The sequence below is a fragment of the Ruditapes philippinarum genome, unplaced genomic scaffold, assembly GCF_026571515.1.
Source record: "Ruditapes philippinarum isolate M1 unplaced genomic scaffold, ASM2657151v2 ctg4068_1_1_1_1, whole genome shotgun sequence".
Taxonomy (NCBI): Eukaryota; Metazoa; Mollusca; class Bivalvia; order Venerida; family Veneridae; genus Ruditapes; species Ruditapes philippinarum.
The window spans coordinates 1-17,439 of record NW_026854648.1 but is presented as its reverse complement, the minus strand read 5'-3'; the positions used below and the strand labels follow the sequence as shown (position 1 = coordinate 17,439).

The following is a 17,439-nucleotide window of genomic DNA, read 5'->3' as shown; positions in this document are numbered from 1 at the left end:
AAAATCAAAATCAAACCTCAATCAATTTAATCATATCATATTAGCTTATAATCGAAATAAAATCTGGCACTTATCAAACTTTGTAATTACAAACTAGCATATTAAATTACTATCAAGAAAAACTGTCACATACACATACGCACGCACACACGCACACACGAAAACTCACGCATGCGCATACACATACACACCCGCATACACAAAAGAAACAACGCTCAAAATGGGGTTTGAATATCTTGTCTTATGAGGAATTATGTCATCTTACTGTCACAGAATACTCCGAAATATATAGGACCGTACATTTAATCAGAAGAAAGTTTTTAAACAGCATATGTCAATGATGAAATAGCAAGGAAAACAAAAAAGGTTCACTATTTAGGGGAGAAGATGTGTAAGCAGCCGGATAGCTCTGTCGGTAGAAACGCAGTACGGTATTCCGAGAGTCCCGGGTTCGAGTCCCAATCAGGCTGCACTTTTTCTCACCCTGTGGCATTTGGCGCCCAACGGGGGACCGTGACTGAATATAGCTCAGAGTTTAATTCACATTGCTCTGTAACTCTGAGAAATTCGAGGACGATTTTCAATAAAACATGGGAGTATGTCACGGTTCAGAATAGTTCACTATTCAGGGGAGAAATGTGTAAGTAGCCGGATAGCTCAGTCAGTAGAGCCGCCGTACGGTATTCCGAGGGTCTCAGGTTCAAGTCGCGGTCAGGCTGCACATTTTTCTCACCCTGTGACAAACAGAACAACTCTATTTTCTAATTATGGAACAATTACTTAAATTGTTCACTGTTAATTCACAGGTAAACAGCGTTTATTCATCCAGTTGGTAAACGATCGTCATTGCAATCGTAGGTCATTTAGCTTATGCTTTGCTTGTCTGTGATGAATCATTTTAGAAACAGTTTGATATTAAAATTCAGTTGGTTCAAATTTGTTTTTAATATAACTATAGATAATTACCAAGCACTGAAAGTAACGTTGAGATCATTAATCCAGTAAAAACTCGTCCTCCTTCGTTTCTCCTTTACTCGCCTTCAACCTTTAGAAATCATAAATAGGTATTAATTAAGATTAAAATATTAAATATCTTTATTTTATATTTAAATAAAGTCATAATAAAATAATGTTTTCAAATGTTTTTATGTACAATTTCGTTGTGTGTGTGTGTGGTAAATTACATAATATATTTCCTTAGAGTTCGTTCTATTTGAAAATTTGAAATTGAAGCAAAAGTATACACCCTTAAGTTGTTTCACCGCTCCTATATTATATAATCACGTGACAATATCTATGAATTTACAAAAGCATCGTTATATTAAAGAGTTTATTAGAATATATGTTTTACGCTACAGTTGCAGCACCACTATATGGCGTAGAGTAAACCCAAGTGACGGTGAAATGCTACGTATGTGGTTTACTTTTTTCAAACTTGACACTTCCTGTTATTTTAATACCCTTACATTAAATGTTGATCAAGTTCTTTATTTTCAATATGCTTCGCTTTTACATTTTTATCTGATTTGTCACCACAGAAATGTTTGTTTATGGTTTTGACGTAGAACTAGATAAAAAATTCTCGGAATCTTACTTTGGGGTCAAAATGTTTTCACTTGAAAGACGGACAAAGGACAAAGAGTTATAAATGATTTTTTTACGTGAGACAATTTCTTTGAATACATGTACATGTATTTAAATTTTACATCGTCAGGAGGTCAAATCAGGTATCCATTGGTCTGATTGCTTTGCTTTCAATTGCTTTGTATTCTGCCCTCTGCTGCAATGTAAGGTACAGCTAAAAAAATATGGGCGCTCGTCCGAGCGACGCTTTTCTTACATCTTTTTTTATAGCACCATTTTCCGAAGCCTGTCGTTACCTACATAGTCTTTTAATTTGGTTTTCAAATGAACGAGGGAGGACCTTTAACACGAAGGATGGAGCTATTACAATAACTTGTCAGGAGTTCTTGTGATAACTGTCACGTAGTTTGTCGGATAACTTTCGTATATACTACAAACAAAACTCGTCCAAACTAGAAATTTTTATCTTAAAAAGTGAGGTTTATGTGCTACATTTAACTTTTATGATTTAACGTGCCGTACATCTTGTATTATGTATCAAAAACTAATTCATAGGCCATTTTTAATCGCCTCTTGCTTGAAAGTTGGTAGTTTTGAGAAAAATTATTTGCCAATTCGCATGTATTGACCTGTTTATCTGGTCTTCATTCTTGCCATACAAAAATACTAATAATTATAATTGCAAAATTGCAAACATAAAGCCCCGGCTAACAAATTTATATCCGATTATTCAAATGCCCTGGAATTCTGGTGATAACTCAGAACATGTCTTAGAGTTCGTATGATAACTTTTGTTACTGCCAGTGTGTTTCTTGCGCTAAGTTATGGTACGTTTTAGCGTTTTTTATTACCAAATAAGGTTGTAACTCATTTTGAAATGCAATACGCTCATCTTTTTACAAAAATGAGGATATATATATGTTGGTTTAATGAGTGTATTTTAGTTCAAGAGATATTATTTCGTAAAACATTAAGTAACTATTCCATCCGTCTGCAGTAGCAAAACAAATAAAAAAAAATGAAGTAGTATGCACTACTTATATCTAAAATATAATAGGTTAAGTCATCTTCAGGTATTCTACATAAATAAAAATTCTAAAATGTATCAACTTTTGCCATAAAGACGTAGACAATTCTATGAAAATTATATGACAAACAAAGTAAATATTTAATTAAAGATGTGAATCACCTAAGGATTCATGCCGTTGATCGACCTATTTTCTTTCTTTGTTATTTCCACTTAAGCATCACGTGACTTACAGGACTCTCCATATTGCGGAAGAGATTTGCTTATCATAGTCAAGTAAAACTCAAAATTGGATGCAATATCTTTAGAATCACTCTACTTCAAACTGAGTGAGCATGATTTGCTTTGAATACCTATCCAGATGTACGAAACATTAAAATATATTTTTGTCGGTATTTGATGGGTGTCTCCCTTAGTAATCTTAGTGGATGTAACTCTGTTTCTTTTGCTGTAATTGGTAACAAAAATATATAGTAAGTTTGCTCGAACTCGGAGGAGCGTGCAAATTTGTTCAAACGCAGTTAAGTTTTTATCATGTATCCGCTTTTTCGAGACATAGGTGTGGATACTATCCTGGTTATATACTTGCTAATTGTGGTATAAAACAATACAAATTACTTATCCCTTAGATAAGGGAAGCACAACTATGTTTTGTCTGCTTAAGAAAGGTGGATGATTAAAATATGTGTAACTAAAAACAACGTGTAAGTTTTTAAACATTTTTGTTTTGCAGTTTAAAATATGATAAACAAGATCAACAAGGAAAGGCGGCGTTCAATGAACGCAACCCCCACATGACCCAGTAAGCCATGATACTGCTGAATATCGGTGACCTTATTGTAGATGAGAGCCTATTCTCTGTTTATCCTTGTACATACCCTATAGACCAACATTATATCCATATCTTTGTACAAAGGATGAGCGTACTATATTTCATCATGATTTACAACCTAATTGAATAGACAAGAAACACACTGGCAGTAACAAAATTATCATAAGATCTCTAGGATATCTTCAAAGTTATCACCAGAACTCCAGGACATTTGAAAAATAGTTAGACGGGGTTTTATGTTTGCAATGGTGCATTATGATTTGGTTATTATGTATGGCAAGGATAAAGACCAGAAATAAACAGGTAAATAAGTGCGAATCGGCACATAATTTGGAAATTTTACTCATATCTACCAGATTTTTAGCAAGAGGCGATGAAAAATGGCATATGAATAACTTTTTGACACATAATAAAAGATATACGGCAAGCTCAATCATTAAAGTTCAATTTAGCACCTAAAACTCGCTTTTAAAAGATGAAAATTTTATTTTTTACGAGTGTTTTTGTAGTTTATACAAAAGTTGTCCGTGACAGTTTTTACAAGAACTCCACTCGTGTAAACAGTTCCTTCCCCGTGATAATGCATTTGTAATCGTTTGGAAAGTCTCCTTTACGTCAATATAAGCAGTACTAAAAGAAACATTGCTACAAGATACAGGTATGCTATAGATAAAAGAATAAAACACAATAGCAATTTCCAATAAAAAACACTTTTGCCTCAAAACGTTTAAGCTTTATCCCGTGATGAAAATTTGAGATCAAAGGACATGTTTGAAAGAATAGCCGCACAGACAAACACCAAAAATAAATTGAAATCCTAAGCCTCTTGAAAACACTTAATCTCTCGTGATATAGTCGGCTTGGGAGTCTTTTTGTGTCGTTTTAGTACATGCATTACTATTTCAGGGTTATTAAACAAATCCTTCTACGAGGTTTTAGACATTGAATTTATTCAGTGTACGGGCAAATGAAGAGCAGAATGTTGAGAATATAGTTAATTATTGATTGCAAAGTGTAAAAACAAGTTAACATGTAAAATTTTATTAACTCTTAATCACCCCTCGTTGTGAAATTTCAAGCATGTTTCTTTAAATAAAAATTAAAATAATGATAAAATGATTAAAAAAAACATTACATTTTTTAATAAAGATTTATCAATAAATGCTCCAGGTTTAATCTGTTCATTAACTCCATGCTTCAGTATCGCACGTTGTTTATATAACTGACTTCGAAGTAAGAACTGGATGTAAGCCATTTCTTTTCTGGATGTTATAGTGACAAGATGTTCATTGCTCTCAAGACATTTATTGCTAGCATTATTCCATGAAACTTTTTCAGAGAATATGGAGTAGCATTTTTTAGAAAACCTTGCACATGCTAAAGATAGAAACAGTATAATTAATTCATTATTTCCTTGGAACATTTATATCATGCATTAAACGCATGCACTTCTTCAAAAAGGAGCTGTTCAACTTTATTGTAAAAATAATAATTGAAACAAGGGATGAATTTTAAATAATTGTCTGTAAAATTGTTCTCCTTTAAACATCGTATACCTTTACGTTACATTACTTTTCTTTAGACTTAGAAAATAGTAGAATCCTTTTGTAAAATTATATTTGACATTAAAGTGACATTATGCCCATTCACATGTTAATGGAAGGTGTACAGGTCAAAATAATTTTGGATTCTGCCGCACTTTCTTTCATTTCCACAGTCTAGTCTATTCGTAAAATCAACAACCCACGTGACTCACGGAATGTATCGTTTATGTTCAATTTATAAACAAATATTTTAGGCAGTTGTTATATTTTATCCTAAACATTTTCATAAAAGATTATTTTAAAAGACAAATATAATAGTGTTTTGAATACATTATATAGTCAATTCAGCTCAACGAAAAAGCATGCACATATATCACATAATAAATGTTCATTGACAAAATGATTCGTTTACAGATGAAACAATGTTTATGTCTTTATATTTGCTATATATTGAAAAATGTACCTTCTAAATCTGAATCTATTCCTTTCACTTCAGTAGAATACTTTTCCAAAAAATGCTCTGATATCTTATATTGTAACCGAAATCCTTCAACGTTCTCTCCTCTTTTGCCGTTATAAAATAACGGATCAGGTTTGATCAGAACAAATGAATCTTTGAACCTTTTGATTTGTATGTCTGTGGCGGTTGATGCGTAGAGCAAATGTAGACGTTTTCACCACGGTCTTCTATCCAGAAGTTTGATTTTATTTCTGTTAATCCTGTTTTAATGCAATGAAATATCTTTTTAGATTATTTGGTTTTGTTTGGTTTAACAGCGAACCAATTTAGGTCATATCGCGCCGGAACAGGAAATCTGATTTTAGCAAACGTCGGGAGTTACAAACTTACAGCAACACCAGACCTGGGGTCAAAACCACCTCACCTGCTGGAGCTAAGAGATGCAAAGACTCAAGGGAATTAAACCCATTTATTCCTTTCTTACGATCAAACATGGATAAACTGTGGCTACAATTCTGATGCATCAACACTTAAAGGCAGCCCCTTTGACGTAAAACTATCTTTACCTTATGAAACTGATGTTAAACATTTACAGGGAAGGGCCCCGATAATGTTGTGAAACGTTTGGCCCAACCTTTTCGTGTAAATGAAACAATTAAGGAACAACTAAGACGGCGGGTTGAATCGCTTAATGGTGCACCAAAACCAACGAGTTCCTTTTGTATAAATTAAATGAATCCCCAACAAGCAAAATTCTAACAATTATTCTGTTAACAATAGTAAAAAATTCTCACAATTATGAAAGAGGCTATGAATAGGATGATCACCTCAGATGATCAGGTTCTTTTTGTTTAAGCGAACACAGGTGAATTCCACGCAAAGGTGAGCACCTTGAATGTAAAAACCATTTATGCTTAACACACAGAGACCCTCTAACCCAAAGTCTCAATATTCAAAGAGTTATCAATTTATAATGTAAAAGACACCTATTGTTTTAGGCGTCGACACAATTATATCCCTAATTGGATAAAGGACTTCTTTTTTGGCGAAAATGCAAAGGTCAATTCGACATTAAGATTCCTGGTCCAGAACTAGAGAACCATTTGACATTTACTCACAATAAGGAAAGTCATCCATATATTTTTCATTGTCTAAGCGACACAAAACATGTATAATATCATACATGTGTGTTCTTTTCAGATAGTTGTTTAATGGAATAGAGAAGTGGAACTGAAGTAATACATGAACATACTATAATTTCTGGCATGTGCATGGGAGTTGGGGCAGGGGGCTTTACTATCCAGAATTGTATTCGGTTAAGACACTACCTCAGATATATATTATGTTCAGAATATAGGAATAAAAAAAGAAATGTAGGTCACAGTGATTAAGTTCTTAGTTGTACTATAGAAAAGCAAAGACAGTTACTAGGAAAGGTAAAGATTCCTGGTTAAATTTGATTATTAGACTTATAAGTCTTCCGTTCGTCCATCTGTACGTCCTTCTAGATCCCGTGTGAACTCAAAAAGTACTCAAAATATTAATACCTTAAACATATATATGGAAATATAGTTAAAAGGATGTGGATTTTTTTCCTAAAGTGAAAAAATATGATTGTTATTTCAACAAAAATACTTAAAATATAGCTTAAATACATATATATTGTGATTACTCAAAAAGTACTGAATTTGCTTTTATGAAAATTGAAGAACGGATAGGAGAGAGAGAGAGAGAGAGAGAGAGAGAGAGAGAGAGAGAGAGAGAGAGAGAGAGAGAGAGAGAGAGACAGACAGACAGAGAGAGAGAGAGAGAGAGAGAGAGAGAGAGAGAGAGAGAATAAAATGAAATAAGAACAACACAAGAAATATCACAACTTTTTCAGAATTAGTTATCTTCAAAATGTTTCTGCAATAGTTCTTTTCTTTTTTTAACCGACTAAAATAGCCTTTAGAATGTTTCTATTGGAAACTCTGAGATTAAAAATACAGTAGATTCTACCCTCAAACATACTTATAGTCCAACATTTAGGTCATCTATATTTTATTCTTGATTATGAAATAAATTTTAATTTTTCGTGCACTGCATAAAGTATAGTGTATGAGTGAAGATTTAATACAAATAACTTTTTACAGTGAAATTACAGAAAAAATAAAAATGCACATTTTTTAATCAATATCTCTCAATATTTCATTTCAAAATATCTAAATACACAATACGGAGGGGGGGGGGTCGTTCTTTTGATTGAAGACTGATCTGTGCGTCTTTCTCCGCGTGAAACTTGAGTATTGACTGGACTCGAAGTATACCCTGTAGTAGACCATTTCCTGTATGTATTTGTCACATTTTGTGGTTTTGAAATAGTAACTACAACTATACAAATGTATTTGTTTTGGCACATACGTAGGAGTTATTTCTTTAATGAATTTATTTTTTCTTTAATGAATTGCACGTGAAGATCTAGCATTAATCAAAGTTTTGCACTGAAAGTCTAGATCTATACCTCATTCCTTTGAAACAGCACAATTTGTGCTTAATGTAAAACTCCCTTAAGCGGTGGACATTTAGAACTCTGTTTATAGATTCTTGTTTTGCCTAATTTGACCGTTGACTATCATAAATTCTATAAGAAAATAATGAAATATTTATAATAAATTTAGTCCGTTCCAGAGTGTGTCTTGTCTATGTCACTTCTTTAGGCTGCTATGAAGCTTATTTATCTTTCAGCGGTCTAGAAATAATTTTCATATCAATTCTTCTTCTTATGTTTTTAGGAAGTGACAATAATACATTTCGGCCGTTTTCGTATGTGTAGTATATGACAATAGCTAAAGGCTGCTAACTTCCCCGGCTGCTGGATTGCTAGGCTGCCATGAATCTTGTATACTTTTAATTAAAATCACTTTCTCATGGAATAAGAAACATGTTTGATACAGAAAAGAAGAAGTACCTTTAAAAAGATACTCGGCCGAACTTGAACAATTTTTACAAGTGGACCGATTTGCTTTGGAGACGAAACGTCCTGTTTGCATTTTAAGTGGTGTTTTCGTTACTTTTTGACAAAATGCATATTATCTCATTAAAGCAGCGTAAAATCATCTGTTCAAGGATGCAGAGTAAAACGAAACTCATACTGTGTAGGAGATGACATAGTGAAACAAAACTTAAATAACTAAAATTTGATAGTAAAAGAACTTATGCATGTGGATAGTTCGTTTCCAGAACTCTTTTATATAAATTTGAAAGTAGACGCGTATAACATGTCAAAAACATTCTTCATGTGACTTTAACAACTTTGCAATGACCAATCAGATTTCGAGATGATTGAATGTCATTTAAAGTGACCAATGAAATTTTTAATAAGCTCTTCCCTGTTAAATTCACAGGAAGTCCAAAAATAGTCTCTGGCTGTAAAAAAACTCTTCTTTAACTTTAAGATATCAGATTGTTTCGAAGCATGTATTTTTTCCGCGCCCTAGAGAATTTATTTTCGTATCAAATAAGCTTCTAGTGTCCTAAGGGAGTGATGTTAATGAATTTCCGGCCGTTTCCGTATGCCTACTATATGTCCTGGCCGGCTTCGAAACTTATACATTTTTTTTTTTGCCATAGGGATAATTTCTTTGTATATAAGATATGCTTATAATGTCCTTGGGGATATTCTTAGATCATAATAAGCACCAGAAATATTACAAAGAATATATAGCGTTATTTTATCGTGTTTAAACGTTTATTTAAAAGCGAATGCACGTGTCATGCTTTAATTGTGTACACTATTCTTTCCATGTCACATAGTAAGGTTTTAAAGCAGCATATCCCCTGATGAGCCAAGCATTTCAAGAAAAATTCGAGAAAAATGTTTAAAAAGTTAAAATATTTACAATTCCAGAAGTAATTTACATAGTTTATGCAATTACTGACTTTATATTTTTGCATATTCTGACCTATTTTTTGACATTTTCGTAGATTGTCTTTTCGCTTGCTATGTATGTAAATTACTTTTAAACACATTTTAAGATTGTTCTTGTAATGAAAATGAGCATGGATCTGGAGGCGTGCTGCTTTAATCAAACTAGAAAATAAAACACTTTTAAAGAAATGTGCAACAGTTTGCAATAACGGATAGTCTCTTTTGCTTTAATGTTACGTCTCTTTTTCATACATAGTAATGCTAAGCTTGTGAAGTCATTCAGCATAAAATGCATTATACCTTATATGATAAGCAAATTACAAATCAATGAACGATAAAAGGAAAACACAAATTGGTACTAATATATATATATATATATATATATATATATATATATATATATATATATATATATATATATATATATATATATATATATATATATATATATATATATATATATATATATATATATATATATGACATAAATAAACTATATAACATACCAAAATAAGAATATGTTATATATATATGTATATATATATACATTGTGAACAGTCATAGGTGTATTATTTTAAGAAGCTAGTTGTCCATCATTTTAATTACAGGATCATTAGCTAGGAACAATCTAATTTAAAGACCTATTGTTAGGCACACTTAAATTATAGGACCAATTGTTAGGCACATCTTAATTTTCTCGGAGGTTATGAACGATGTGCGCGATCGTAAATTTTCTCATAACAACAAGAAAACCTCCACTTTCTGGGTCATGAACGACTGCTCTCTGCTCCACCTGAGCCACAGCCACGCCACTTTGTCCCCCTGCATAAGGAGCCACACCTCCATAACCCTCGTACGGAACCATTCCACCGGATGATTGTTGTCTTGGTCCTGTAAATGAATATAATGTAGAATGTTATTAAATAGCAAAAAACAAAACCAAAAAAAAACCGGTGTTAACAAAGGCAAAAAGCATATATTTTTTTCTATTCCTTTACATATATCGTAAGAATGCCAAAGATGAAATAAAGTTTTCATATACAGAAGATGTCAATCGGAACGTCCTCGGCTATTATTCATAGTAACATCGTAGTTAATATAGATTGAAAGTAGTTTTACCACGTGGTTTTAGATTTTAATAGAAACAGGGAGTGTAATATTCGATAATGTAAATTAAATTTACATATTTGACAACGAAAAAGTCTGTTTCGGTACAATTATGGTTGCAAATTTGTCTGACCATCATTTTTGATTTAAATATGCCCACTGATATACAATTATAAGCAAATCCGACTTAATATTAACATGTTGGCATTTTGCACTTTCGGTTTCTACAACCACAATTGTAAGTGTATAAATACATTGTAATGTTCTATGACTTTACTTATTTTAGATGGACTTTTACTTGATATATTAAAAAAAAATGTCAACATCTTTGAACAGTAAATTACTATTTGTTTACATGTGTAGTGACCGAAATATTGTATCCGTTCTCACTATTTTGTTTGAGGTACTTATCCGAAACGGAAAGGGCCGAACAGTTGCGATTGCAAAAGTCGTAAGATTCCCCGTCCGGTGCATACATTGTGTTTTACTGAATATTGTACTTCAGGACAACAAATCGCGCATTTTACATTTCATTTTTGAGGTTTACAATTTCTTGATATATAACAGCTCCTATACTTCTTTCTCAAACAGCAATTTCCTTATTTCCGGTTCAGTCCATTTTATGGATTACATATACCATTTTTATCGAACTGTGTTTCACACAAAGTGCGAATAAGAGGACATCAATTGATGAAATCAATTTTAAAATGGTTTCTGATGTACAATTATAACCAAATCCGAATAATTTTCAGACAATTTGTACTTTCAATTTCCGCTACCATTATAATAAGTATAATGATAAAGTACTGTTGACTGTAAGTCTTTTACTCGATACAATGGTATACATATTGTCTTCAACACCTAGCATTAAATTACTTTTTGTTTACATGTTTAGTTTCATAGCGTAGGTGTGACCGAAACACCGTATTCCTACTATTATGTACAAGGTCCTTATCCGAATACTTAAGCTAATGGCCGAAAAGTTGCGATTGTACGATTCCTTACGATTTATTCCGAAAAGAAGCTTCATTCAACTTCATTTTACAAAATAAAACAGCCGAAAGAATAGAACACAGTCACTAACTGTAGCTGTTTAACGCTTACCCCGCTAGACTCTTCCGTGTAGACTGACCACGCTAGGACCAACTGAGTCGTTGACCTACCTTTCGTAGGTGCCCGAGGTTTTTTCCAGATATGCTTAAATATACGCTTCTGGTAAAGATATTATATTTGGACAAAAAGGATGAGAAACTATCATGCATTTGTCTTAAAAAACTCAGTCGTTGACCTACTTTTTGTTTGAATGCGCGATGTTAATACAGTCTAAATGAATTAATAGATAAACGCTATTGAAAACATAGACAAGTCAGCAGGAAAATTACACATTTAGGACTTGTTTTGAACGAAACAGTAGCGACAAGTATGGAAGGGTATTAAGGCCAAAACTACATATTGCTTTCTTACGTTACATCGTGCTTTCAACTTGACATCTTGCATTCTGACTTGTACATCTTGCATTCTGACTTGTACATCTTGCATTCTGACTTTTACATGTTGCTTAACCTGCAACTGTTTGTATTTGGGTCTATTTGCTTGAATGACGAATGTCTTAAGGTAGAAAAACGCAGAAAGATCAGTAGATGACATCTACTAATTTCGCGGTCATTGGGTCAAAAATCAGGGTCACCGTGACTCTAAATGTAAAATTATTGACCAGTCAATAAGTTGTATAAATGGCACTTTTGGAGGCTGGTGAAGTAGGGGCATCCTTGTACTATAGCACGTGTCTGGTTAATTAGGGAAATTCATATAAATGGTGTAATCTGATTTGTTATTTATCATGTGGCCACGACTTAGTAACTCGTGGCCACGACATAGTATCTCGTGGCCACGACTAAGTATCTCGTGGCCACGACTTAGTAACTCGTGGCCACAACATAGTATCTCGTGGCCACGACTTAGCTATCTCGTGTTCACGACTTAGCGACTCGTGGCCACGACATAGTATCTCGTGGCCATGACTAAGCTATCTCGTGGCCACGACTTAGTAACTCGTGGCCACGACATAGTATCTCGTGGCCACGACTTAGTAACTCGTGTTCACGAGATAAATAAAAATACACACATGTCACCTTTGTGCTACCGTAGAAGATACCTTTTTAGTAGTTTTCTTTATAAAAAGGCATCTTCAGCCCAACATGTTATTGTCAGCTGGAAATATAATTTGACCCACAGTGTTTCAGTAATAAATACAAAAATTGGTTAAATCGTTTTGTATATATGTTTACCTTATTTCCTCCATAGTGGAAATGGAAATTTTAAAACGAAGGGACGTAATTTGGTAAACGCAATACGGACTTTACCGAGAATATAACTACAGCGCCACCTGTTAGCATAATTTGGGGGTCACATATTATTACACCAGATGTCGTGTCGTATTATGCTTGCTGCATTTGGCTTTCGGCTATGCGTCATTCAACCTTATGCATTCTTCATAAAAGCTGAGTAAATTGATCCAAATAGTTTAGTTATTGAATTAATATACCAGATCAACAAATGAATAATAATTGATCGTTAAATAACGATATCAACATACTATTAAGCAAGACGCACATAGCAGAAAGCATAATGAATTGTGCATGTAAGAAAGCAACATGTAAGAATGCAAGATGTACCAGTCAGAATGCAAGATGTACAAGTCAGAATGCAAGATTTACAAGTCAAAATGCAAGATGTACAAGTTCGAAAGCACGATGTAACGTAAGAAAGCAAGATGTAATTTTGGCGTTTATAGCCTTCCATAGACAAGACTAACTTGTGTTATTTCACATACATACCGTCGTCGTCGTCGTCATTCTTGAGAACCTTGCAGAAACAATAACATAGGCACACAGTCATGATGATAATCAGACAACCGGAAGTGAGGCAGAGGTAAAATGACCAACCAAGCTCAGACGTGGAATAACTTCCGGCAATGATCATGCATCCGATGAAACTGAACAATCCTGAATTGTATAAATGCACATATCCATGATGTATATTAAATAAATACTTAATTGATTGTGATATGAATTTAATTTATATAATAACTTTGACAATACATATTCAAGGTTTTATAAAAGGGGACGATCCGAAAAGCAATACTACATGTACTAGTATTCGATAATAGGTTTGTAAATTTATTTGCACTGGTAAAACTGTTTTGAGAATTGTCTCGTCATGTCAGGAATGATTTTTAAATACCAGCATAATATTTATCTTAACAAATTGTCAAAATGTAAACAAAATATATACATGTATCAAAGGCCAAGAACAATGTTGTATTCAGTTAGATAACATTTTTTTTCATATCGGACTAGTTTTTGTCTATATCTACGTTTCGCAATGTCTAGCGAGATTGCCTTTAATTGAAAGGAATGAAACGCGAAGAAGTCAACACCATGTTTACCTGCAACCGGAAACATCATTAAACAACATCCACCTATGAGGCCACACCAGCCCGTGTCCTCGTCGTCACCGCTGCAGCAGGATTCATAGCTAGTCGCAAATATTGCCAAGAACATAACAGCAAATGCCGTTGCCTCAAGGCCAAGGACTCGTGCATCTAGTTCTGTTGATAAAGAAGTAAAATTTAATTTTACAAAAATGAGGAAGTAAAATGTATTGTTTGTATTTTTTTTTTATCTTTATTATGACACAATTTAGGCTTGCACAAAATAAATTAAATGGTATGGTAACATTAAGGCAAATATTGCACTTGAGAGATAAGCATGAATTAATGTCATTTTATTTTATCTTACTCCGACTGCAATTAATATATCATTCTGTAGGTAGTGTAGACTGTGCTTTTTTCTAAAATCGCTTTTGATTCTTGCTTTATAATTTTCAAATTAAAATGTGTACATTTGTTTATTTTCTTACAACATTCAAGGATGCAAGTCTATTTTTAGACCAGGAAGACGAAAATTATCATAGCCGGACCATTTTCTCGGTTTGTATTGATACAATTTCACTAAAGTACGCCCAAGGCTGCTTGAGATTTATATTTGGCTATAGTTGTTTTTTGTTTGCATTTCCTTTAACGAGTATTGAAACTAACTTCATATAACAAGGAAGTGAATTGCATTATATATATACCATATTTAATCTGCTAGTAAGATAAATCTCCTTTGTCATTTCTATTTGAAACTCTGAAATTTTCAAAAAGGGGCTATAATCCCTCATCATACAGTGTTAAGAAATTATAATTGTCTCCCCTTTACTTGCAAAATAAAGGAGAAAAAGCAATGTCTGTATGTTAATCAATATAACCGGGTTAAAAAATTTATAAAGTTTCGAGATCGTTTGTATCGAATTAAAGTTGACCTTAATCATTTGATTAGATTCCCCATACTCTGACCTTTTATTTGAATAACAATAGATTTTAACACAAACATAAACATATGCTATTTTATTAAAATTTATGCTATTAGTTATTAGTTTTACTAATCTTATAATAACAATAAGACAGGTCAGGGATTCATGCATTGTTAGACACAGAATAACTACTACGATACACGCAATAAGGTTGTACATAGTCAACGGTAAGTAGTTCAAGTTAAATGGATGAATACGTTAAGTCATTACCTTGATTTAAACATTTGATTTTATATCGATTTACCTATTACATGTATTTTCAAACATGAAACAATGTATTCCTTTTGTTATTGTAATTTAATGTTCTATAATTGCTTAAACAATATTATTATAATGCTTTGCGAATGATTAACAATTGCCAATGAATGCGACACCACTGTCGCGAGGTCTATATCCTTACTATGAACTTTTATTTGAATAACAATAGATTTAACCACAAACACTGACATGTGATCTTTTGTTAGGAAATAATTTGAAGTGAAATTTATATTGTAATCCTCTTAGCTGATAATTTAAATTGAACAGATTAAGGTCATCATATACCTACTTACTGTAAACAATAGCGTTAACGATATATAATGCTCACATTTGTTATTGGAAAATACTGGAAAGTATTGCTATACAATCTATTTTTAAATGTAAAATAAAAATCTTACGAGTACACACAATTAAGATACGTTACATCTTAAACTCTACATACTTTAGGTAAACAGTATAAATACTTAGTGTCATTAAAACTGGAAGTTTTTTAAAGGCACATTATACCCCTGAAATACTTTAAAAATATTTTTTTTTCTTAAAAAGTTCTCTTTTTTGTGTATTTTTATATTTTCCAAAGTAATAATTATTGGGCAATTGCATGACCAGTTTTTTTTCTTCTGTTGCTGTTTTGCAAGTTAAATATTTATAGTGATTTAATATTTTGTATGAAAGTCAAAATACTACTTTTTTACATTTTGTTACTTTTATGACAAATAATTCCACATTTACCGCTACATTCTTTAGGTAACTAGCATCTTACATGCTCTAAAACGGTGTTTAAGTGTCATTTTACTCATGTTTGCCTTTAGAAAGATGTAAAAAAATATTCGTTCCTGAAGCATAATGTGCGTTGAAAAAGGACCAAATTAACCTAACCCCTTTACGGGCATGCACCTTCTCGAATGTAGTTTGCTTGTTCTCTTATTTAAATTACACATTATCAATAAGAATTTCCTAGATTTCAATATTTTTGTGCCATTAAAAATTAAAATATTTAACCTAAAGATGTGAATAATATGTCTTTAAACATAACCAAATTGCATACAAAATATCCCCGGTGACATAAAGGTCAAACAACGTGATTGATTGATGTCATCTATTTTTCCTTATGTTCATAAATGCTATCTTGTTATCTGTTAAATTTGTACCAAAGACGTGACTTTACTTATATATACATTCAGACTTAATTCGTACTATGTACTGAACAATAGATAATCTACCCTTATCACTGTTGTACAGCGTCCACCGGATATAGCCCCTAAAAACTCCGAAAACGAAAGTAAAAAGCTTTACGTCGAGTTCACCCAAGGTAATCTTTAAACTTATTTCTCCATCATAACTTTATCGATTTTTCTAAACTAAACAATTTTGTGAAGCTAAATATGTCAGGGTTTAGGGCAGTATTTGCTTTTTTCTGCAAATTGAATACTTTTTGTTAAATCGGCGATAAATTGTACCATTTTTGTTGACATGTGCGAACGATGTTTATATTTACCTGTATATCGTGTCCAAAAGGCATTTGTTGTATCAAAATCCATATTTAATATAAAATATAGACTTCCTTCTACTTGTATTTGATTGGTCATCCATCAAATCGAGCTGCTTTTAGCAAAATTTCCAAAAAAAAAATACATTGCCTAGTGTACAGAGTCTAGCACGGTTTTTTACGGGTTTGTAGATGGAAAACTGTTAGCAAGTGTACGGGGTGTAGAAGGTAAACGACTGCTATATTTTTGTTGCAAAAAATAAACTAAATAAAGTACCAGAGCATACACGTGCGCTGATGAAGAAATGACGATCGATGCCGGGGCAGGGATCGTAAAGTGAAACATTTTATCATTTTAAAAAGGATAAGAAAATGTTAAATTAGATAAGAAACATTATACGTAGCATGAATATCAATGGTAGTAAACCGTTTCCGTCCTAAGCTAGACAACTTTATATGCGTGATTGTGAGGAAAAATGTAAAAGTCAGTAGACTAAATCATTATAGATTGGTAGAACTTTACAGTGGAATTCTAAAATTTGTCTTAAACCATATCAAATCATGTTCACGTTATGCATTGTGAACAGTAAGTTTGATAATATTTTATTGCATATATAATATAATTCATCAATTCTTTTACTTCAACATAATTACACAATATACAAAATGTTTTTGCAAAATTATCATGGGCCTTTTCCTGTAAGATAATAGTTGACCACGTATAACTATGCAGTAAGGTCACGCAACATCGTGGAAGTATACAAATGCTTTATCGTAAACAATGAATAAAAGTTTTAAAGGCAGGGATGTATCCA

General features: G+C 32.6%; 2 protein-coding genes across 5 annotated transcripts in view; both read right to left on the bottom strand.

Annotated features, from left to right (window-relative positions):
• The window catches only part of LOC132740662 (G-protein coupled receptor GRL101-like), a 47,788-nt gene extending 46,504 nt beyond the window's left edge, over window positions 1-1,284 (bottom strand). The window contains exon 1 of one of the 4 annotated variants that reach the window (XM_060728606.1): window positions 967-1,284. The gene's annotated coding sequence lies outside the window, so the exon portion shown is untranslated. The remainder of the gene's footprint in view (window positions 1-966) is intronic. The other 3 variants (XM_060728605.1, XM_060728607.1, XM_060728608.1) reach the window with 3 other exon arrangements.
• A 7,863-nt stretch (window positions 1,285-9,147) lies between these two features.
• LOC132740661 (uncharacterized) lies at window positions 9,148-14,071 on the bottom strand (the record flags this gene model as incomplete). Its single annotated transcript, XM_060728602.1, is given in 3 exon segments — window positions 9,148-10,245; window positions 13,299-13,466; window positions 13,910-14,071. Coding segments are annotated over 3 exon segments (533 nt in total), but the record flags the coding sequence as incomplete, so codon positions are not given.
• Window positions 14,072-17,439: the final 3,368 nt, after the last annotated feature.